Genomic DNA, 24,354 nt, shown 5'->3' with positions numbered 1-24,354 from the left:
GTCGAAAAAAAAACCTCTTCATTTTCGCATGCAGAGTATAGAGCATGCGCACGGCACCTGCAACGGGAGCGAGAAAGTCACAAGCGACAGCCTCAATCGCATCCCGCTAAGATTTCGAACATTTAGAAGTCAGAAGATATGCGCATGCGCATTTATGGTAGGTAGTTTCCCGGGATTTGAAGAAGGGAAAAAAAAAAAAAACCGGAAGTTGTTCTGAACCTTCACCTCCGCTCGGCACTGAAGGAAACGCAAGCTCTGCGAGAGAGGTTCCGGCGCGGCTTGGGCTGGAGGAGACAGAATGGAGACCGCGATCGAAGATCCGGGGCTGGACCGCGGCCCGACGCTGACCTCGTCCTGGGATGCGGCATGCGGGGCGCTGACCCAAAGCCTCCTCCTTACCCGGATTGGGCCAGCTGCCCAAGACTTGAACTTCGAGCCGCTGCTGGCGCCGCCAGCTCCGGGGTGCGCCGGGCCGGGGCCGGGTGACAGCCACGCTGCTGAGGAGCGGGGAGGAGGACGGGAGCCGAGCGAGGCCGCGGGGCCGCTAGGGTGGGCTGAGGCAGCGGTGCCGGGAGGTGGGCGAGGCTGCGGGCAAGTGCTGCCCGCTGGGCCGGAGAGGGCTGGAAACTCGGACTCAGGATCCTAGAGTCAGCGGGAACACCTCCCCAGGCTCCTGTTTAGAATCCTCCTTGCCTCCACCCCGAAACCAGCCAACTTTCTAATCACGGGAACTGGACCGGGACAAGTCCAACCATAAAGAACCACAGCAACTTAGAAAAAGACATATCGTTGTTTTCTCTTTACACACTGTGAACGTTTTTAATTGACTGCGATTTATTAGAGATTTGAGTAGAATGATTTGAGTAGAGATTGAGTGGAAGAGGATGCCCGACGCCTCAAACCTCCCTTCTTTATTCATGAATTCAGTGTGGAGCATCTGTGGGTGTTGGGAAAGGTTCTTGGCCCTCAGGGCAAGTAGAAGTGAGTTTGAAGAGATGGGTTATGGTTCTACTCAGAAAAGTTCTCTGTGTGATGTTTTATCAATTTCCTTCTCAGCTCTGATCTGGTGAGCCTGAAGAGCAGCCTGAGCTCCCGAGATGAAAATCCCTGCTTCCTTTACTTGAAGTGTGGACCTAATGGGGGTGAAGAAATCCTTTCTGTTGGCATTCTGAGTTCAGCAAGAAACATGGAAGTATACTTAGGAGAGGAGTATTGTGGAACCAGTCGGGGCAAGAATGTCTGCACTGTCCTGGATGACAGGTTTGTGACTTGTCCAGGTGAAAGTATTAGTCTGAATCAGTCAGTGTCTTTATTCTTAGTTCTTTCAACATTTGTGGATAGCCTAATGTTGACACGGGAGGTTAGGGGAGAGAAGTTAAAAACATACCAATAAGTATAGGTTAGACCACTAAGCCTTCAAAATTCAAAAGACAGGGCAGATGAGCAGGCTTATAAATACAGAAATTTAGGGCTAATTAACTGGAAGTGAATTGGTAGGTCACTGGTAATTAGTGGAAGAGTTTTATTAGACTAAAGTCCTGGTAAGTGTTCTTGTTTCTCAGCTAGGTGTGGTGGCACACACACCTTTAAGGAGGATCTCTGTTAGTTCCAGATCAGCCAGGGCAGTTCCAGATCAGCCAGGGCTGCTTTGCAGAGGAAACCCTGTCTCGAAAACAAACAAACAAACAAAAAAGTATTCTTTTCTCTCATTTAACTTAGTGAGGTCTATTTTACAACAATGAGACATTCTGAAACCCTGAATATACTTCCTTCTAGAAAGCTCCTTATAAATGATATATCAACCTAAGACTGCCACATCAGTGTGCTCATTAACCTATTATAAGATGGACAATTTGTGATTTTTTTCCCCTAGTCTCTTTACAAGGTTCTGCCCGAATCTATCAATATAATCCAAACTCTTTATGTTCTATGCATGTTAGAAATAGTAGTCGTGTGTACAGAACTTTTAAATATGCCCTGTGCTACTTAGTTTAGTTTTCTCACGTAGCTGGTAAGTGGGAGATACTGCTCCTCCAAGAAGTGCAGCACAGCCAGGAACCTCTTACTCCTGGGCCTGACTAGGAAAAGGGAATCCCAGGAAACATTTGTTCTTAAGTATATATTAATGCTTATAATCATTGGCTGTTAAAATTAATTCTTTTATTTTAGTGAACATGAAAAGATTCTGTTGTACAAAAAATACCTAAAATTGGAATCTCCCACACATGCTTGTAAAATAAAGGTAAGTCATCACTAAATTTTAAGATTTAAAGTTAATCAAATTGTTTTTGTTCTATACATACTTATTTTCTCTTGGTTTGGTAGTACAATTAGTCCAACTTGGTCCCTAAGTTTAGTTCAGAAATATTTAGTTAGCTTGTAAAGGGATATTATTTTCTAAACAAACAACCAAACAAACAAAACCTATCAATCCCTGTAGACATTGAAATTCTCTTTAAAGTGGAGTCATTTATTAGTTATAGAAAACATTTTGTCGATATAGTAGAACTGTATTTGGAAGCATTGTAAAGCTCAGCTAAGAAGATCTTAAAAATCTTTCTTTAAAACTATAGTACCACCAAAGGCAGAAGCAGACTTGGCCCTGTATGTAAAGATTGAAGGAAAAGTTCAAAAGAGAACCAGACATTTTAAGGAATTTGGACTGTTGTCTTTAGCCAGAAAAATATTCTTGAGATAAACATGAATGATGTTGTCAGAGTTTAGGACTAGATGCTCAGTTGGAAAACTCTAGGCAAGCCAGAAATACTAAGTCAGCTCTGTTGCCAATGAGTGCTTTGGGTAATGTCAGTTCTCTTAACTATCTGGACCTACTTCAAGAAGAAAATTGATGGGTTCTAGAAACCAAATTCTTAGGTCCTTTTTATCTCTGAAATTATGTGTTTATTATCACAGAGGACAATAAGACTTAGCTTTAATATAAGAAAAAAAATGATTTTCATTGAAGAGCCCAGTTCACAGAACTGGTTATTCCAATGTCAGTTTAAGTGGAAATATCTAACAGCTTATAAAGGCATTTAAATTAAGTGATTTAATTTATCCAGTGAATATTTAGTACCTATTGATAACAGACATTGCTCTAGGCATTTAGGAATATCAATTGAAAATTGAAGTGCCAACCTCCAGGTTGCTTATATGTTAGTGGGACAAGACAGATGATAATCAGATTTACTGTGTGTATATACTGTAGTCCCAGGTCACCAGTGGTATAGACCTTTAATCTCAGCACTCCGGAGGCAGAGACAGAGGCAGGTGGATCTCTATGAGTTCAAGGCCAGCCTTATCTACATAGCAAGTTCTAGGACAGGTATGGCTATGTAGAGAGAGAACCTGTCTCAAAAAACAAATAGACAAAAATATACTGTAGTCAATGATGAAAAAGGCTCTTGGGATTCTACAACATAAAGAAGACTGTAGGCCCCAGTATGGTGACACACACCCATAATCCCAGCACTCAGCAACATCACAAGTTTGAGGCCAGCTAGATCTGTGTAGTGAGTTCCAGACCATCCATTGCTTCCCACTGAGATTGTGTCTGAAGAAACTGAAAAATAACAATACATAGATGGAAAGAAGGGAGGTAATAACGAGGCAGAATATAAATTTAATGAGCATGTCCTTAGCTGTTGAGGACTGTCACACTCAGAGTTTATAGAGCCTGGGTTTTTACTGGTCTGTGTCTTTGTGACAGGAGTCTGTGTGTCTCTCAAAGTGAATAATTTTTGTAACTGCTCCATGGAAGTGTGTGTTAGTCTGAAGAGAGCTTTCAATTAGGGAATCCCCCTGATGTATGTGCACGCTTGTGTAAATGTTCTGAGTTCAGGATTCTGAGCACTTACTTGGTGTACACAGCGGCTGTTTTGGCCCACGCACCTCTGCAGCCATCTTCCCATCCTCTGGTTTACTCTTAGTGTGTGCCCAGGACTGCACAGGTGACACAGTAGCAGAACGCAGACTCTAAACTCAGCTGTGTCTGATTTAACCCTTCCCTTTCTACCACATGTGAAACGTCTTTTGGTTCAGAACCACGCACAGCCTAAACTGGCAGAGTGATGGGAGTACGTCTTGGTGGCGAGCACTGACCTAGCATGCGTGAGACCCTGGTTACTATTCTCTCAGTACCCTAAAGTGAGTGGGGAGACACCATAAACAAAAATGGAAAGTCTGTAGTGATACAAGCCAGGAGAGCCGGGTTCCAAGCTTGACTCACACCACTGAGTATCCTTCACCCCATTAGAAAGTCCCCCCCGAACTCCAATTTTTATGTAAACCACCAGCTATTACGTATAAAGCAGTTCTAGCATGACATCCCTTCGTTTTTAAACTAGACTGAATTACGGTTAGGATTTACATAAATGCTGTATGGGCATCTGGACAGTTTTATTTTATATTAAATAACATTAAAGCCAACTGGGGAATGCTAGGATCAAGGGCTCTTAGGTTTCTTCTCGGTGATACAGAGGACTCAGACCTGGGGCCTTGAGCATGCTAGTCAAGTGCTCTCCCACTGAGCGATATCCCCAGCCAGCTGTGGCTTATTTTTAATTCCTTAAACCAAGTAAACAAACCTTTCATATTCTTTTTGGGTATCTTATGGCTTGGGAAAGATTTTTTTTTATTATTTAAATATTTATGTTTGCCTCATGATACATTGGAATTTATTTTCCAGCTTTGACTACTATAAAGAAAACTTCAAATGCACTTGAAGTTAATTTTTAGGCTCTTGAACGCCCTGTCTTGCTTTGGTAGTACTAAGATGTCACCTTAAGTGATGGTATGTTTTTGTTTCATGATAGCTGCTGTCCTTCGGTGAAAAGCAGTGTGTGCTCATCAGTAAAGTTGTGGTGCACGTGAGACCAAGGTCAGCCAATCCTTCACCAAGCTCTTCTGCTCTAGGATCTCGGATAGACCTCGACAATATCCAAACCATAATGGAGTCCATGGGGTCAAAGTTATCTCCTGGCGCTCAGCAGCTGATGAATATGATTAGGTTTCAGCAGCAGGCAAGTAGAGAGATATTTTATTAAATTTTAAAATGCTGGTGTGGGGAGATGGCTCAGTGGGTAAAAGGCTCGCTAGACAAGCCTGATGGCCTGAGTTTGGATTCCCACAGTCCTTGTAAAAACAGGAAGCATTATTAAGCATGTCTGTAATTCCTGTATTCCTACAAAAAGATGGGAAGTGAAGACCTGAGAATCCCCTGATGTTCACAGGCCACTTCGTCTGGTATATACCAAGAGGTTTAGATCTTGTCCCAAAGAAGTGGAAGGTGAGAACTTGAGGTAATCCTGACTTCAGGCTCCCCTGCTCCCAAACACACATACAGACACACAGACATACACAGACACACAGACACACACACACACACACAATGCCCCTCTTCCAAAAAAAACAAAACAAAACAACCAAACCATTTTTTAATGCTGACCTTCAATATGATAATATAGTATATTGATTTTTTCCTCTTAATTTCTACTATTGTTTTAACTGTCATCTATTTTTAATTTTTATAAAAATCACATTTTGTAGACTTGCCCTTCTACAAATGTTCTGACTGCATAGCATCAGTTTTCTGTGAATTCACTTTATGTGTTCATTCAGCAGTGAACAAGACTCTGGCTTGCTCCCTTTTGACTGAGTAAAGGTGACCAGGTAGTGTGTGGCCAGTCTTTAAGCACTGTGCCCGGGGAATGATGAGATGAAGAAAGACACTCTGAAGGAAGTGGCATTCATCTGGGCGATTAGAGAGGAAGGTAGGGCTGGTCAGGTCCACCTGGAGCTGGTTACTTCAGAGAAGTGCTTGTAATGGATGAGATCGTCAGTGCTAGAAGGAGTAGACCTAGCTAAGAAGTGAACGGAAGTGAATGGACAGGAGAGATGTAAAGATTTGTGCTGGACACAGAGATCTAGCACAGAGATCACTAAAGTCTGTAAATGTTTTTGGCCAATTTTTAAAGAGATTTTATTCCACTATTATGTGGAAGGTAAATCAAAAGAAAGTAAGACTACAACAGAGAGACCAGCTGTGTGTGATTTCCCTCACCCAGATGAGCAGTGATGGGGTTGAGGCTAACTGTTGTACCATGACACTGGGTTGTGAGATCAATAAATCATGAACCATGTCATTAGGACTAGACAGTTAATTCCACTTTTGAAGGAAAAAATAAAGTCACATGAGAAATTGAGGCTTTGAGGCTGGCATTAACCAAAATATAAATGGACCCAAAGGGATGAGGACACTTGATGAAAGGTGTCTAATTTGGGGAATATCAAATTTAGCTGTGAACAAAGGATTGCCTGGAAGGATATTTTAGCGTTTGCAGACAGGTTCAGGAGAGAGGAGGTGGCTGGCTACAAAGGAGGTTTGGGAAATGTACCCACAGTAGGAACCCTGTGAACAGAGAGGCTGGAACTGGGAAGCAAGACTCTTGGAGAGTATCTGCATCTAGCAACTATGGGGAGAGGAGGGAGGCACGAGAACAGGAGACGCCAGTGTGATCAAGCAGCAGGGGCCACCAAAGAGAGGCTCTCACGTCAGGTTAGCTGACACCAAGCCCTTGTCCTGCCACTCAGTTCTGGCTCCCTCAGCAGGGTCAGCCGAGTATTTTTATAATGAAAATTGTCTCCTATACAATTTAACTGATACTACTGTAAAGATCACAGTATTGATGTGGAAATTTAAGGAAAATACTGAAAACATTTGTAAATACTACATGGTTTCACTGCTGGAGTCAGCGTAGTCCTGGGGTATGGGTAAAGGAAAGAACCAGGAGAATCTAAGATTTCAGAACCACAAAAACATTTTAAAACAAATGGCAGTCTCTGGTTTGTTTCCTGTCCGGCATGATCTCACTTGGGTCCCTTAGGTTCCTGCCGGTCCTTCTGCTCAGCCACAGCCCACCCTTAGCACCTAAGCAGAATGAACTCAAAGGGAGGCTACGCTCCCTATTTCATGTGTTAAGCTCTGACCACTTGTCTTTGCATTTAGTATGCATCTAGATATTTATATTATCTTGGCTCTCCTCCTCTCCTCATCTTGGCTACAGATTTTTGGATCCCTTGTTCCAGACATTCTGATGTTCCCGTTCCTCACATATACAGACATGTTGTTACCTCCTGACCTTTCTGTTCAGTTATTTTCTTTGGCTAGAATTCTCCTCCTGAGATATTATTGTTATCTGTTTTCTTATTATTTCTAATTTCACCTTAATCATTATATTCTTAATTAGACTTGTCACCCAGTTTAGAGTGCACAACCCTCTTAATCTTTATCATAGTTTCATTTTCACCCTTCTGACCACTTTGGCATGTATTTTTCAGTTACTGTTCTTGTTTTTCTCACTGAAGTGAGAATGCCGAGTGTTGGGTGTGAAAGTGCAGTCAGGGAGTTGGCTGTTTTGTTTAGGGCACTTTGTGTATACACACACATTTGCAGATTTGGTTTATCCCATAAATACTTCTTTGAGTGCTTCAGGAAGTAACTTTACATAACAATAGCATATAAAATACATTATGGAGGGTTAGTAGTAGCTGGGTTTGGGAGGTATTGAATGCAAACATTTTTTCCCAAGAAGTTTAGGCACAAGGAGGAAATTAGAAGGTGGATATATAAAGGAAAATTGAGGATAATAGAAATATTTGTCAACTTGTGAGGTTTGTCCCTTTTTAGAAGTCATGGCAGTTTAATTTTTTTTTTCCTTCCCATTTGTCTTATGCTCTCTATGTAGTGCGGGCTATTCTGGAACTTGCTTTGTGGCCCAAGCTGATCCCAAACTCACAGACATCCTTCCTCCTGCCTCTTGTCATCTCTGCTTCCCTGGAGATGGCTGGGATTAAAGGTGTGTGCCACCGAGTCTGGCTAGTCTGATTTTTCCTAAAGTATGCTCCATGGAATGCAGAGTCCTTTGTAATGTCTTCGGAAGGTGGCTTCCAGGCCCTTACTTTTTACCTACTAAATCTGACAGGGTGGAATTCACAAATGAGTTTTTTTGTTTTGTTTTTTTGTTTTTTGAGACAGGGTCTCTCTGTGTAACAGCCCTGGCTGTCCTGGAACGTGTTCTGTAGACCAGGCTGACCTCAAACTCATGGAGATCACCCTGCCTCTGCCTCCTGAGTAATGGAATTAAAGGTGTGCACCATCACCACCTGGCAGAAATCAATACTTTTAGTGGTGACTTCTGGGGCAAAGTTCATGTGTATTATATCTTCTTAGCAGAAGATGTAAAAAAGCAGTAAGACAACTATGGAAGGATTGTGGAAATAATTAAAGGAGAGTGAGGAATTAAATATAATCAGCTCACTGATTTCTTCGTTTCAAAAATGACTCTGGGAAAAAATCCCCCCTTTTTTTGGGTTTTATTCTATTAATAATAACTTTTTTATTCCATGAGTTTCACTCAAAGAAAGTTATTAGATGAAAAATAGTGGTGTTCTTGCTGATATCCTTCCGTTCCCCAGAGGTAACCAAGGCAACAGTTGGTGGTGTGTCCTTGAGTTTTCTCTGTGTATGGAACACATGGAAGGGACAGCCATGGTGATGGGTTACTACCATGTACCTTGTGACCAGAGAGTCTGGAATCTGTTTTCCATTATGCACTTTACATTTCTACTGGCTAATTTTTATTTTTCTTTTAACAAATACTTTTACATTTATGATTTTTTTTCCCTGCTAAACTAATGGCAACCCCATAGTTTTGACATGGACTATAGTGTAAATACCATTACTGTTAGTATATGTATTTCAATTCCCTAGAGAAGTGGCATTTTCATTATGAAGTGATGACTAAATGAAGCTCCTTCAAGCCAAAGGAAAGATGTCAGATATTATGATTGTGTAAATATATATGATTTTTTTTTTCTTCCAGGAATATGTTAAGATTTATTCAAAACTGGTGTTCAGTAGTACAGGATAAGTTGACAACAGGGTAACATTTCTCTACAAAGAGCCTTTTTGAAAATGAAGTTCAGTAAAAGAAGTTAGATGGAGACTGTCTATTACAGACGCCCCCTCCTACACACCTCTACTTCCCTGGCCATTATCCTCCTTTCCTCTTTGACATTTTCCCCTAAAATATTTATCATCACCTCCATCCTATAATATATTCCCTCTTCCCCTCCTTTAGGGCACTGCCTGCTCATGTACCGTGTAGGCTCCATATGAGGTCAGGGATTTTAATTTGGTTTGCTCACTGACATATTTCTTATGCTTGAAATGGAATGTAGCACAAGATTTCTGGTAAAAGTTTGTTGGATAAATGCCTTGCAGATTTGGTTTGGCCTAATGATAATATTTAGAGTATTTAGATGAATATATTTATGTAGTTTCTTCAACTAATCTTGGTAATTACTATTCAGACCCATCTCTCAAAAGCTGTTGACTAGCCGGGCGGTGTTGGTGCATGCCTTTAATCCCAGAAGAGCCAGGTGGATCTCTGTGAGTTCGAGGCCAGCCTGGTCTACAGAGCGAGATCCAGGACAGGTACCAAAACTACACAGACAAACCCTGTCTTGAACAACAACAACAACAAAAGGCTGTTGACTAGTCATAATGGGAGATGATAGTCCCTGATTTAAAAAAAAAAAAAAAGAAGTCCATGATTGGCGTCTAGGTTTTGAAGTTAAAATCAAGTCATTTGTCTTGACAGTGTTGTTAGACTGGAGGCCATTTTACTTTTCTTTACTAGAAGAACTGAAAGGCATAATTGGGAAGTGATCAGCCTTCCTTTTAAGATAAGCCAGGGTCTTCTTTTGAGTTTAGTTGTGGCCCCAGAATATAACTCTAATTGTCCTAGAAAATTTTAAAGCAAACACAGCCAAGGAATAGGTTAATTTAGTCATCAAAAATGTCACAGATATACCCATAGAACATCTTCTATAGTGTAACTGTTCACCATGTAACTTCCATGAAAACTCATTGTAAAAGATATGACCAGGTAAAATGAATAGTTGTTTTGTTTTGTTTTGTTTTGTTTTCTGAGACAGGGTTTCTCTGTAGCTTTGGAGCCTGTCCTGGACTAGCTCTGTAGACCAGGCTGGCCTTGAACTCACAGAGATCCACCTGCCTCTGCCTTCCGAGTCCTGGGATTACAGGCGTGCGCCACCACTGCCTGGCTGAATAGTTTTATATATATTGAAAATTGGGCATATATTGAAAAATATATTGAAAATTGGGTGGTTTAGGTTGAATTTTGAGAAGATAATTGATTGGAGGCTACAAAGATTGTTCAGCAGTCAAGCGTACTTGCTGCTCTTACAAATGCCCAGAGTCCTGTTTCCAGCATCAATATCAAGTGGTTCACAACTGCTAATAACCCCAGTTCCAGAAGCCAACACCTTCTTCTTGCCCCTGTGAGCACCTCCATGTACCTGGTACATATATGTACACTCAGGCATACGTACATTAAAAATAAAAAATCTCAAAGAAAATGATCAACTATTGTGACTAATCTTACATGTTACTGTCATAAGGAAGTCTTTAGTAGTGAAAACATTATAGCCTGTTAGTGTACAGTAGTGTATATTTTAATATGTTCCTTAGGAAAAGCAACTGAAATGATTAAAGGAAGTTTATGTCCCAACCCTGCCACTTATTGTCTGGTTTCCATGGGCAGTAACCTGTCACTTGGTTTCCTCTCCTTAACAATGAACAGTAACAGCTTTCTTCATGGGGATCCGGGCATGCATTTGAGGCTCAACATTGAACAGGAACAGCTTTCTTCATGGGGATCCGGGCATGCATTTGAGGCTCAACATTGAACAGGAACAGCTTTCTTCATGGGGATCCGGGCATGCATTTGAGTCTTAACAAAAGAACGCACAGTGCCAGACTTCCGCAGCACTCCAAAGCGCAGCCTTCACTCTTTCCTTTTCCCTTGTTTCCCTTCTCAGAAATGTCTTCCCATTGGAGACGAGCTTCAGTCGGTGTTGGGAACCACAGGATACAAGCATCTGATCGCACTGCAGTCTCCGCCTTCTTCAGGAGTCTTAGATAAGGCGTCTTCTACTCCGTTTCCTTTTAGAACTGGATTGACACCTTCAGCCATCTCTGAAAATTTAAAGGCTCTTATTGATAAAAGCACACAGCCGCCTGGAGAAGGAAATACCACCAACCACGATGAGTGTCACCTTGTACCACAAAACCATTCCCTTCTTGAAAGTGATCTTAAAAACGCAGTGTCTTCTTTCTTACCGAAGAAGGCAAGTGGGCACTCAAACGCGCCCAACTCTGAGCTGCTGCCTTTTCTGCAGAATTTATGTAGTCAGGTCAACCATCTCCGTGTGGGACATAACGCCGCCAGGTGGCAAGAAAACGTCTCCAAGCCCCGAGAGAGCATCGTTGGTGTTTCGTAAGTATTTTGTCGTAAAGCAATTAGAGTTGAGATTTGGTAGGTGGGAGAGGAGGATGAAGGGAAACATTTGCCTCAGGTGCGCTACCATCTGAGCTGTTCCCAACAGTTACAGTTCGTCATTGACACACTAGGAGTAGAATAGAGTGGACTGCAATGAAGGGAATGTCTGGAATTGGTGTTGTACAGTTTCAGGGTTGCAGCTATGTGCATGAATTTGGAAGAACTAAGAATTTACAGTTTTTGACTAGGTGTGTTATGCATGTCATTGTAACAGATTACCTTTGTAGCTTATTTATAGTCCAAAACTATAGTGGGATAGGAATTATTTACAATGTAGGAGCTCTTCTCTCGTCTCAGTCTGTTATCTGTGCAGCATCTAGTTAGGGTGCCAAGTAGCATATTCCTAATCCTTTTCACATATGTTATGTCAAAATAGTGTTCTAGTCTGAAATATAGGACTGTGGTCATAGTTCAGATGAACCATTTTCGTCTACTGTTGAATCTTCTTAGATTAAAATTTACAGCTGAAAATGCTGCTTGGGTTAGTTTGGAAGAAAACATCACCGACCACCAACATGATTACTTCAGCACTCATACTAAGTTCTACTGACAGTAGTAGAATACAGTTTTGATTATATCTCAAGTCATAAAGAAGGAAATAGATTGTTGTAGCTGAAGTTTTTCTCTGGTCCTGCCCAGGTCCCAAGGTCCCACAGCCGCTGCTCAGACCCAAGTAAACACATAGAGGCTTATTTTAATTAAAACTGTTTGGCCATTAGCTCAGGCCTACCACTGACTAGCTCTTATATTTAAACTAACCGATAATTCTTATTTATGTTTAGCCACATGGCTTGGTACCTTTCCTCAGTTCTGCCTTCATATCCTGCTTTCTCTGTGTCTGGCTGGCAGGTCCTGACTCAGCCTTCCTGTTCCCAGAATTCTCCTCTCTGCTTATCCTGCTTATACTATACTTCCTGCCTGGCAACTGGCCAATCAGCATTTTATTTATCAACCAAATCAGAGCAATACACATTCACAGCATATAGAGCGACTTTCTCATCAGATTGTATTTCAAGTCATAAAGAAGGAAAGAGATTGCATTTCAAGTCGAAAAGAAGCCTCACCAAACTGAGGAGCACTGAAATCATAGAAGTATTTTCTCTGACCATAAAGAAAGATAAGAAGTCATTTAACAGTGGAAGAAAGACAAATAGAAACATATCCGAACACTTGATAATTAAACGAGGCAGTTTATCTGATTGAAGAAGTCTAGGGGTTGGAGAGATGGCTCAGTCAGTAAAGTGCTTGCTCTGCAAGCCTGAGGACCTGGTTTTTAAACCTTAGTACCTATTTAAAACAAAACAAAACAAACACCTAGTGGTGTACACCTGTAATTCTGTAATCCTGGTGCTGGGGAGACACAGACAGGGGAACCCTTGGGGATTGCTGGCCAGCTAAATCACTGAGCTCTAGGTTCTGTGAGAGACTCTGTTTCAACAAATAAAGTGACAGAGATAAACACCAGCTATCAGCCTCCTGCTCTATAAGCTCATGTATACATACATGTATGCATCCACGTGAACATGTACATATGCATCAACATACACATCACACACCAAAGAAGTCTCAACAGAAATATACTTTAAAGTACATAAAGCTGAGTAAACATGCAGAGGTGAAAGTGTGGGCTGTAGCTGAAGAAGTGATGGCAAGGGTCTGTAGCATCACGGGCTGCCCTCATGAAGATGGCTGTGAGGTCGGTGGCACAAAACTACTACCCAAAAAATGAAATAAGGGCTGGCGAGGTGGCTCAGCAGTTAAGAACATTTGTTGGTTTAATTCCCAGCACCCACATGGCTTTCAACCACCTGTAACTCTAGCCCCAGTAGCTCCAGTGCCCTCTCCTAACCTCTGTGGGCACTAGGCACGCACATGGCACATGTGCACACATACAAGCAAAACACTCATACACAAAAAATAATAAAAAGTTTAGAAATTTAAACAATAAAATAGATGTTCTGAGTAGTTCTAAGCCATTAAAGACTGAATTCAAAGTCCAATGGCATGAACCTACAAAGCTGGCATTCAGAAAGCCAAAGGAGGTTCGTAAGAATAAGAAAAAAACAGGTTCTTTGAAAATTTGTGAAAGTTGATGAGCTTCTAACAAGACTAGAAAATAAGAGAGAAGATACAAACTGTCAGTTTGAGATGATGTAGTAGAGAGTACTACTGCAGAACCCTGGACATTTCAATGGTAGTAAGAGGATGCTCACAAATTTAATAACTTAGATGAAATGGATTAACTTTTCAAAAACCACAAGCTACAGAACACAACACAAAATAGATAATGCACTGACCCTATAGCCACTAATAGTACTGAATTTGTAATAGGAGGACGTTAAGGTTTGAATGTGGTGTGTGTGTGTGTGTGTGTGTGTGTGTGTGTGTGCGTGCACGCGCGCGCATCCCATAATGAAGGCTTAATTTCCACTTAATGGATCCAGTCATTGAATGATGATTGGATCATGAGGGCACTCTAGTGATGTAGTTGTATTTTATTAGTATTATTTGGAGATGGTAAGAATGGAGCTTAGTTGGAGGAAATTGGACACTGGGGTATGACTTTGGAGAATGTCTCATCCCAGGCCCCTCCCTGTTTTTTCTCTGTTATCTGGCTGCCATGAGGTGAGCCACTTTGCTCAGGCATACATTCATACCTGGGGGCCACAGAAATGGAGAAAGCAGGCTATGGACTGAGAACTCTGAGACCAGGAGTCAAGTAAAGTAAACCTGAAGTTTATTCTTAGATATTATCACAGTGATAGAAAGCCAGCTAACACAGAATGTTTATGGGGAGAAAAAAATCCTGGGCTAGATAGTTCTACTGGAAAATTCTGCCAGACATTTAAAGAACACCGTTTTCACATAATCCAGAAAATCAAAGAGGAAAAGAGACTTCTCATTTTATGAAGCCACTGTTACCCTGGCACCCGAACCAGATTCTAAATAACTTGAAATACATAAAATATATGTAAATACATATTTGAAACAGCCATAAAATAGTTATATATAGCTAACAAAATAGCATCTGTGAACTGGAAATTAGAAAACATTGGTAGAAGAAATTTTGAAAAGGCCTAAAGTAATACACAGACATGGCATGTTGATAGGTTTCCTCAGCGTAGTAAAAGCAACAGTAGTCCCCTAATTGATACATGTGCTTGATGAAGCAAGAGAAATCATTTCATGTGTCAGGACATGGGAGAGCTGTAGCTTCAGGCCTGGCGTTAGCAGGGAATGGGACATGCCGGTGGACGAGACAGAGCACAGAGGTGGCTTGTCAGCATTGCAGTTCAGTTGTAGAGCAGTCTTAAAGGTGCTGCTAAGCCAATGTGAGAACCACAGGCAAAATAAACCAAGACCTAAATCTCACACCTTCTGTGAAAATGAACACAAAGGGCCATACAGCAAAAAGTAAACAGAAACTGTAGTTAGATTTTCCTGCCAGGCCCAGTCAGGACAAATCTCTCTTACCCGCCAGTCCCACAGTCGCTCAGACCCAACCAAGAAAGCACACAGAAACTTATATTGCTTACAAACTGTATGGCTGTGGCAGGCTTCTCGTTATCTACTTTTTCTATCTTAAATTAACCCATTTCTGTTAGTCTATACTTTGCCACATGGCTTGTGGCTTACCGGTGTCTTTACATGTTGCTTCTCATGGTGGCAGCTGGCGGTGTCTCTCTCCAACCTTCTACTTCCCAGAATTCTCTTCTCTCTTGTCCCGCCTATACTTCCTGCCTGGCCACTGGCCAATCAGAACTTTATTTACACAGAGCAATATCCACAGCACTTCCCCTTTTCTTTTTTTTTTTTTTTTTTTTTTTAAGGAAGGTTTTAACTTTTACATAGTACAATTACATATAACAAAATAATTATCTAGCAAGAATTACAGTTACAATATTAAAGAAGATATCCTATCTTATATTGGTGAGTCTAAGGTTTTATATCTAACTTACCTTTTATAACTAAGCAAAATTATAACATCTAGTCTTCAACCACATCAAAGACCTCAGAAGGATATAATATTACCTGAGAACTGGGAGAAGGATGTAAGCATTTTTCGGGAGTCTTGCAAGAGTAGACAGAGATAGCTGGCATCCTGGACAGTCATCTAATATTCCTTTGTAAAGTTGGGGCATTTGTCTTCAGCCCACAGGGCTAGAGTCTCTCGGTCACTTCTCTCAGTGTCCTGTAGAATGTCTGGCAGTTTCCTCTGTGAAGCAGGAACCTGAAGGACCATTTTGTCAAGCAAAGTTTAGTGGTCACCTTTCTATGGGTCCTGCATGTCCAGGTGATCGAGCAGTCCAGGCAAGAACAGTTTCTTGCCCAAATGGCTATTTTTGCCAAGGTGAAGATAAGATATGAAGTGTCTTCAATGCCCATCCTCGTCTCTGAAGTAAATCGGTGTTGCCAGGAGCAGACATGTCTCACTGTCCAGAAAGTCTAAATTTTAAAAATATTTTAAATGCCATATTCTGAAGGTCTTTGAAGTATTTGAAGATTACCTATCTATCTGAAATATCTCTATGTATACCCAGAAGACTTAACTAACATGGCTATGAGTATGATTATCACAGATGATTAATTATTAATCTATTTTTAATTATCCATTTCAATTTAAAATGAGCTATACAAACATAATACCTTAAACATGAGTAGAAATATACACCCAGTATAACAAAATTAACTTTAAGTTTGTATCAATAGACTAAAATCTATACCAATGTAAAACATTTTAAACAAGTTGTTGCTCTTTAGAAGTAAGTTCCTTCCTTAATCTACCCTTTCATCCTATTATATCTATATTGTATCCCCTTTTCTTCTTTAGAAAGAGATCGCATTTATAATCAACCTGCTTTAAAGAAAATTATTGGTTTTTCTCTGTCCCACACCAGAGGGCTCTTCTGATTTGGGACACAAGAATCTCTTAACCTTTTTTTTTAGCAACATGTCTGGGTTTAGAGAAGGAGTGAGCCAATTCCATCTCCAAAGCCAGCTTGATAATTTTGGGAATGTGGGCGTAGTTTCTCTTACTACTTCCTGCTGGAGGGGGGCGCTGTATCTTATGGGGACACAAAGAAAATTTTAGGATTATGTAGTAGTCCATTAGGGTGAACCTCTGAGCCAGTTGACTTGAAACCATTCTGGATGTCAGATCATCTGGGCCATGGTGTCATCGGAGACCATTCAGGTGGTCTTGGCTGATCAAACCTGATATATCTTAATCTGGAACAAATCCACAGCCTCTGGCTTTCTGTGGAAACAAAAGCAGAGACTCTTTTCCAAAGCAACATATCCTTATATCCAAATTTTGAAGTTAAGGTACCTTTAAAATTTACATATTTATTTAACTCAACAGCTTTTACAATCAAATCTTTTTTTGCAGTTAAAAATCCCAAAGACAAGACAAACCAGATTCTCTGTGTAATATCCATCTTTGTAAGACTGAAACGCCTCTGTGGCTGCTGGCTCCGCCCACCTCAGCTTTCCAACATGGCGGTGGTACAGTTTACTACCAGCTCTGGGTCTGGAGCCGTGTGTACCATCAACTATCAGAAGCAGTTCTATCAAAGCAGTGCATAGCCCAGAAACTTTTTTTTCTTTTTTTTTAAACTAGCAAAGGCTAAATCCACCACGCAGCAGAGTAAAGTGCCACTTGTAGACTCCTCATTCCCGCCACACTGCAGGTCAGACGCACACGCCAGGAACCCGCCACAGTAGCTCAAACTGGCAGGCTGCTGCTAACTTGAGAGAGACAATTAGGAAACTGTTTTTAGCTCTGTCTCAGAATCTTTTTTCTCAGGTTTTAGGTGGAAATTCTTGCCAACATGTTGGGCGCCATTTGTAGTTAGATTTTCCTGCCAGGCCCAGTCAGGACAAATCTCTCTTACCCGCCAGTCCCATAGTCACTCAGACCCAACCAAGAAAGCACACAGAAACTTACATTGTTTACAAACTGTATGGCTGTGGCAGGCTTCTTGTTATCTACTTTTTCTATCTTAAATTAACCCATTTCTGTTAGTCTATACTTTGCCACATGGCTTGTGGCTTACCGGTGTCTTTACATGTTGCTTCTCATGGTGGCAGCTGGCGGTGTCTCTCTCCAACCTTCTACTTCCCAGAATTCTCTTCTCTCTTGTCCCGCCTATACTTCCTGCCTGGCCACTGGCCAATCAGAACTTTATTTACACAGAGCAATATCCACAGCAAAAAACTTTCTAATATATGGGAGAAACTGCTGGGAACATAGGAAAAAAGTGCTAAGATACACCGTCAAAAGCATGATCAACAAACAAATGATGTGTAGACCCCGCAAAGTGTCAAACTTATGCCCGTGGAGACCCTCTTAAGATGATTTAAATATAAACTGGAAGAAGATATTTATAAATCATAATTCAGCAAATGACTTGTTCCTAACATGCAAAGAAACCACACAATTCAGCATTTAGAACAATACTGAGTAAAACAGATGAAAGACAAGTAATCTTGCGCTAGGGAGACTACACAGGAAGCAGACAAGCACAGAGAAGGGCGGCCAGCATGGCCTCATTGTCACCAGGGGAGTGCGTATTAAAGCCACAAGATAAAGCTGGGCGGTGGTGGCGCACACCTTTAATCCCAGCACTCAGGAGGCAGAGCCAGGCAGATGTCTGTGAATTTGAGGCCAGCCTGATCTACAGAGCAAGATCCAGGACAGGCACAAAGCTACACAGAGAAACCCTGTCTCAAAAAGCCAAATAAAATCAATCAATCAATCAAATAAATAAATAAATAAATAAATAATATGATGAAATAAAAAATAAAAAGCCACAAGATAACTGTGTGTTTCTTGGAATGACTAAAACTTAAAAATGCTCACAAGTGTAGCATGAATCTTAAAGGTACATATTAATAAAATCAAACCTGAGGCCAGTTATTGGGGGTGAATGCTGGAAGATCAGAGAAGCAGAGCAAGCCACAGCCACCTCGCCTTGCCAGTTCCTCAGCTGATCCTGTTTCCTCAGACTGGAAGCCTCTGAGTCCTTATCCAGAATGAATCTCAGCTGAACTGTTGCTCTAAAGCCTGAAGCTTAACCAGCCAAATGCTTCTAGTTTCTGGTCCTCACGTCTAATATACCTTCCTGCTTTCTGCCATCACTCCCTGGGATTAAAGGCATGTGTCTCCATGCCTGGCTGTTTCCAGTGTGGCCTTGAATTTACAGAGATCCAGACGGATTTCTGCCTCTGGAATGCTAGGATTAAAGGCGTGTGCTACCTATGTTTAATATTGTGGCTGTTCTGTCTCTGACCCCAGATAAGTTTATTAGAGTGCACAATATTTTGGAGAATGCAATACCACGACACATAAGCACTTAGAGAACTAAATCTCTTACAGCTTACTGCTGGGTTCATAAAATGGTATAGTCACCCAAAAATATTTTGGCAATTTAACTACTAGATGCACATTATCGTATGACCTGGCAGACATATTCCTAGGCTTTTATCCTAGAGAAATGAAATTTTATGGCCATATATAAATCAGTACACAATTATTCATAGATGCTTTATTTGCTTTGTTATGTTTTGTTTTGCTTTGTTTCTTCCAGACAGGGTTTCTCTGTGTAACAAGTCTGGCTGTCGTCCTGGAACTTGCTCTGTAGACCAAGCTGGCCTTGAACTCACAGAGACCAGCTTTCCTCTGCCTCCTGAGTGCTGGGATTAAAGGTGTGCGCCACTGCTGTGCAGGTGAAGCTTTATTTGTAATAGCTGTAAAATGGAAACACCAAAATATTTTGTAACAGACAATTTAAGAACTTGTGTATCCACACTGTGGAGTGGTAATCCAGCAGTTATAAAAATACAACAACCTGAATAGCTTTCAGGTGAGTTATGGTGAGGAAGGAACAGCAGAGATTCAAGCAGGCACATAGCAGATGGTAGAGACATCCTTGGAGTTAGGAAACGGAGTGTGACAAAGGGAGATGACAGGATGGGTACCTCTGTAGTTAAAAGTTCTGCATCGTGACTGGTGGTGTTGGGATGAATATTGTGCACATGATAAAATTGCACAGAGCTCTATGTATAGGTTGTGTAAATATGAGTGTGCTGGTTTTGATGTTATTTCACAGTTAGGAAGTAATCTGCCATTTATTAACATAAGTATGAAAAATAAGCAAGTTCTTTTAAAACTTCAGTGAAAATTATGTTTTAATATGTGAAAATCTATATTGGCTTTTGGCTGCAATCTTCTGTGTGTTGCCTTATAACATGTAACTAGTAAGAACACTGAAAGCAAAGCAAGGCAGTGTCTAACTCATATTTATATAGTAAATCTATCTCTTAGGACATTCTAGGAAAAGAAGAATTCACTGCTACCAATTCTGTGAGTTATTAGAGCAGGGACATAACACTCACGTACATTTGGAAAATGCCACTGTGTGTTCACATGAGCATTCTATTAGTACAAAAATAATTTGGACCTCATTAAGTCCCTGGAGGAAAGAACACAAGGTTTGTAGGCCCCACTGTAAGGTTCCTTGTTCTGGTGTTCACTGAATCGAACAGCCTTTTCCTGAAGGCTTGTTAGTTTTTTGAGACAGATTCTTATGTAGCCCAGTATCTTAGTTACTTTTGTTGCCATGACAAAACATCATGGCCAAGTCAACTTATAATGGAAAACCTTTATTTGGGAGCTCATGGTTACAGGGGTTAGAGGCCATGACCATCATGGTGGGGAACATGGCAGCAGGCAAGTGGTCATATCAGTGAAGCAGTAGGTGAGCACCTACATCTGACCCAAGCACTAGGACAAGCTAACTGGGAATGGTGTGCACTTTTCAAACCTCAAAGCCCACACCCTCAATGACACACCTCCAAGAAGACCACACCTTCTAATCCTTCCCAAATAGTTCCACTAACTGGGGACCAAACATTTCAAATATATGGAGCTGTGGGGGTCTTTCTCCTTCAAACTACCACACCCAGGCAAGCCTCTAATTGACTCTGCAATTGACCATGAACTTTTGATCCTCTTGGCTCCATTTCCCCAGTGCTGAAATTACAGGTGTGTATCACACCTTGTGTTTGTGTGTGCTTGCACATGAAGCATGTTCAGCATGTGGAAGCCAGAGGACAACCTCAGGTGTTGTTCTCAGAAGCCATCCACATTATCTTTTGAGATAGGGTCTCTTTCTGCAAACTAGGCTGGCTGGCTAGTGAGTCGCTGAGATCCTTTTGTCCTTTGTGTTTATATACCCAATGCTGGGATTTTAAGTTCACACTACCATGCCTGCCATGTGTATGTGAATTTATGTAGTATGTGTTCATGTATGAGGGTGTACATGCAAGTGCGTGCAAATATGGGTGGAGGGGAAAGGTCAGTTTTGGGTGTTTTCCTCAGTCATGTCCTACCTTGGTTTTGGGACAGGGTTTCTTGCTGTATCCAGAGCTCCCTGATTTGACAATGTTAGCTGGCCAGTCAGATATCATCTCCCTGCCCCCTCAGCAGGCCACAGCAACAAGTTTCTTATGGAGTATGCTGAGGATGTGAACCCAGGTCTTCATACTTGAATGGCAATTTCTTTCCAAACTAAGCCATCCCCGCAGCCCCAGCATTCAATATTTTAATTTTACTTTTTAATTTGTATTCTGAGAATCTAGCTTGGGTCTTCATGCTTACAAGGCAGTTCTTTTAGTGACTGGGCTGTCTCCCTTACCACTGCACCTGGTCTTCTGCAGCACTAGGGACTAAACCCAAGGCTTTTTGCATGCTGGAAAAACACTCAAACAACAGAGTCCAGCCTCAGTTTATCCTTCGATTGCCTTTGCTCTCTGTTGTTCTCAGTTGTCTAACTAGGCAGAGCAGTTAATAGGAGGGTGTTGTGCGTTCAGGACTGTGGCCACTGTTGTAGGTTTAGAGCTGACATTGTGCCATGGGGAGAGCGGTTGTGGAGACCAGTGCCAGTGTGTGTATCTTGTCTGCCCTTTGGTGGCTCACTTTCTTGTTTTTGTTGACATAAAAGAGAAAATTGATCTACTTAAAATTTTTATTTTTAGGATGGAAGAGCAGCCTATTTGCTCCTACTTGGAAAAGATTCTTTCTAAAAACATGGAACTGATGGAAAAGAAGCTTATGGACCACATTGATGAGAGGATCTACCAGCTTCAGGAGCACATAGATGCTAAAATGGCTTTGTTAGTGGACTTGCTGCAAAATCCCAGCTCCCCACCCCCAGGGATGCCTCTAAGACACTATGACTCCAGGGAAAGACTTTCCAATGGAGAGAGATAAGCTATCGACATGCACAATTATTGCAGATATTTATTACATATTTATTTCAAAGCCCAAATCCAAAAAGGTTATGGAAATCAAGTCTTGAATATCCTTTGAAGGATTGTTGTCGTACGTGGTGACCTCAGTGCTATTTTCATGGCATTTGTTAGTGTATATCCAGGTCTGTGCACAACAGCCACCCTGATGCAGTCCTAAGTTATTTTGCTTGCCATAGTTCATTCTTACAAAAATGTGTACTTGTATTGCTCCAGTGTTTGGGATGTGTAAGAACTTCTAGTGCAGTTCATTAGTCTGTATTGTATATTACATATGTTTGAAGTGAATTTTTTATTTATACAGATACCTACCTATGAAATACAGTCTCAGGAGTATGAAAGTAATGTGATGATTTTTTCCTAATTATTTTTGGAAAGTTGGGTACCTGAACTCTTCATTCTCTGAGATGGATATGTGCAGCGCACGGGCTGTCTGGGATAGTTTACAGAGCGAGGGGAGTGCTGCTGTTCAGTACAGCGCTGCTGTAGCTTGCTCACTTTCAGCCCCACTATTTCAGGTGTGGTGCTGCGGGGAAAATGGAAGGAAGCTCTTTTCTGGAACTGGCAGTTCCTTCTCCCGGAGGCCTTTTCTAGCATGTATGATGTGTGACATTCTGAAACTCTAAAACGAGGATTAAGATAGATGAATCTAGGTGTTTACAGTCTTCAGCAGACTGAATTTTCAGAACTAACTGTTACATCCTTTTCGGTAATACAGTTGTACCTAAATACATCTGCTCTTAAGACCACCTGGAAGTGAATAGAACTCTTTTTAGCTAATTTGCTTATGTTTTTTTTTTTTCTCTCTCTTTTTCTTTTTTCTTTTCTCTCTCTCTTTTCTTTTTGTAAGAGCAGGGGTATTTCGTACTTATCTATTGTTTGGGCAAACTGTTCTTTAAAATGCCTGTTGGTTTTGAGCACGGCAGAGATGACACAGCACGTAGGTCACACCACACTTTGGCTGGTCTTTGGGCTGTGGTTGTCGGGATAGTCATACCATGTGCAGATGTAAGATGTACTTCCTGATCAGTGAGGGCCAGTCCACTCACTCACGGCTCCAGTCCATGGTTTTGCTGCTTTCGGTAGCTGTGGTTCTCACAGAACACCATCCATAACTTAGTAGTGCCCCAGGCCCATAAATCATTAGCTGGGGCTGCCCAGGTCAGCAAGATGGGATGAGACCCCTAACTGAAGGCTTTGAAACCATCTTCATCTCAGGCTGACACACCTTTCCAGCCTCATCTCTGCTGCTGAACCCTGCATTTTCATCTCTGATCTTTGTGACACAGGGATTGACCAGGGAGCAGGAAGGGGCCCATGGGAAGAAGTTACAGAAAAGCAAGAAGTGTGAAAGATGGAAACATCTCATAAACCGTACGATGTCTGTCACAGTGTAACACGGACCCTGAGGAATTACAACCTCTCCAGGAAATTCTGTATTGGGGATGAGAATAGCCTGAAGGCCACCAGAACAGGCGCTGTCAGAAGAGATGGCTCACAGTTCTGATAAGTTCTTTCACAGCTAGGTCTACATATGCGTATGTATACTTGTTTCCTGGCTTTTGTTTCTTCTTCTCTGTAGATTGTAACACTATTATAGGAAGAGTAAGGAGAAAGGAACATCCCCCCACCCGCACGCTCCCCTGGTTCTGATGAAAAGTGTAAACAAAACCCATTTCCCTTTTCTGTCTCTTGACTTTTTTAGTGGCTGGTAGCGGAACCTCCAGATTTAGATAACAGCTTGATATGGGATCCATAAACATCAAACTGGGCTTTGGGTTGGGAAAAAACAAAAAAATCCTTTAACTGTGGACATCGTGCTTGGTCTTGTGCTGTGCACCCTGATGTAACAAAGAAATGAAATATTCCTAGTCAAGATAGTTTCAAATACAACCACCAAGAAGAGCCTGTTCGTAAGGGCTCGGGAAGCCCTCCCTCCATGCTGTGTGTACTTTTGCTCTGTAATAAAACCGTCCTCTCTTTCCTTTCCATCTCTGAATTCTCTCTGTGACAGTGATAAGAAACTGCTAACACTTAGTAGAGCTGGCAGGTCTCTGAGACCCTCCTGGACTTGGCCACCAGCAGCTCTTAACTGCCTGTGGTCTCCCCGTCTACCTCTGATGACCTTGGGAGACATTAAAAGGTCTTCACACCAAGGATGCTTCCTTTGTCCCAGCTGCCCTCTGCTCATATTAAGGGCCCTTTTCCATCTCTATGTCTTGCTTCTGTCTCTTTGAAGCCTGAATCTCATTTACCAGCCATGACTTTCCTTCCTGAACTGACTCTTTGGCCTGTGCACCCAAATCTTCTCTTGCAGAGCCCAGTATTGTAGAACAGGAGGTGCTCAAGGAAATATTCTGTGAGATGAACTAGATTTTCTACATTTCACTCTGTGTGTGTGTGTGTGTGTGTGTGTGTGTGTGTGTGTGTGTGTGTATGTATCTGTGTGTCTGTCTTTGGGTGTGTACAGATAAGCACGTGGAGGTCTGAGTTTATGGGTGTTTCTGAGATCTTGTCCCTAAGATTCAGAACTCACCTCCTGGTCCCACCATGTCTGGAGTTACCTCACTGCTCTATATGATTGGGGACGAGATAGGTTACACAGAGATTATGCAGA

The 24,354-nt window shown here is 41.6% G+C and overlaps 1 protein-coding gene across 1 annotated transcript; it reads left to right on the top strand.

Annotated features, from left to right (window-relative positions):
- The first annotated feature begins 272 nt into the window (after positions 1-272).
- On the top strand, positions 273-23,728 carry C1H10orf88 (chromosome 1 C10orf88 homolog). Its single transcript, XM_036176481.1, has 6 exons — positions 273-462; positions 1,057-1,260; positions 2,170-2,242; positions 4,815-5,021; positions 10,906-11,363; positions 21,465-23,728. Exons 1-6 carry the CDS (start codon positions 299-301, stop codon positions 21,697-21,699), a joined length of 1,341 nt encoding a protein of 446 aa, XP_036032374.1. The 5' UTR covers positions 273-298; the 3' UTR covers positions 21,700-23,728.
- The last annotated feature ends 626 nt before the right edge of the window (positions 23,729-24,354 follow it).

Source organism: Onychomys torridus, chromosome 1 (assembly GCF_903995425.1).
Source record: "Onychomys torridus chromosome 1, mOncTor1.1, whole genome shotgun sequence".
NCBI classification, from domain to species: Eukaryota; Metazoa; Chordata; class Mammalia; order Rodentia; family Cricetidae; genus Onychomys; species Onychomys torridus.
Note: the sequence above shows the minus strand (reverse complement) of the source record. Positions and strands in the feature narration are given on the sequence as shown.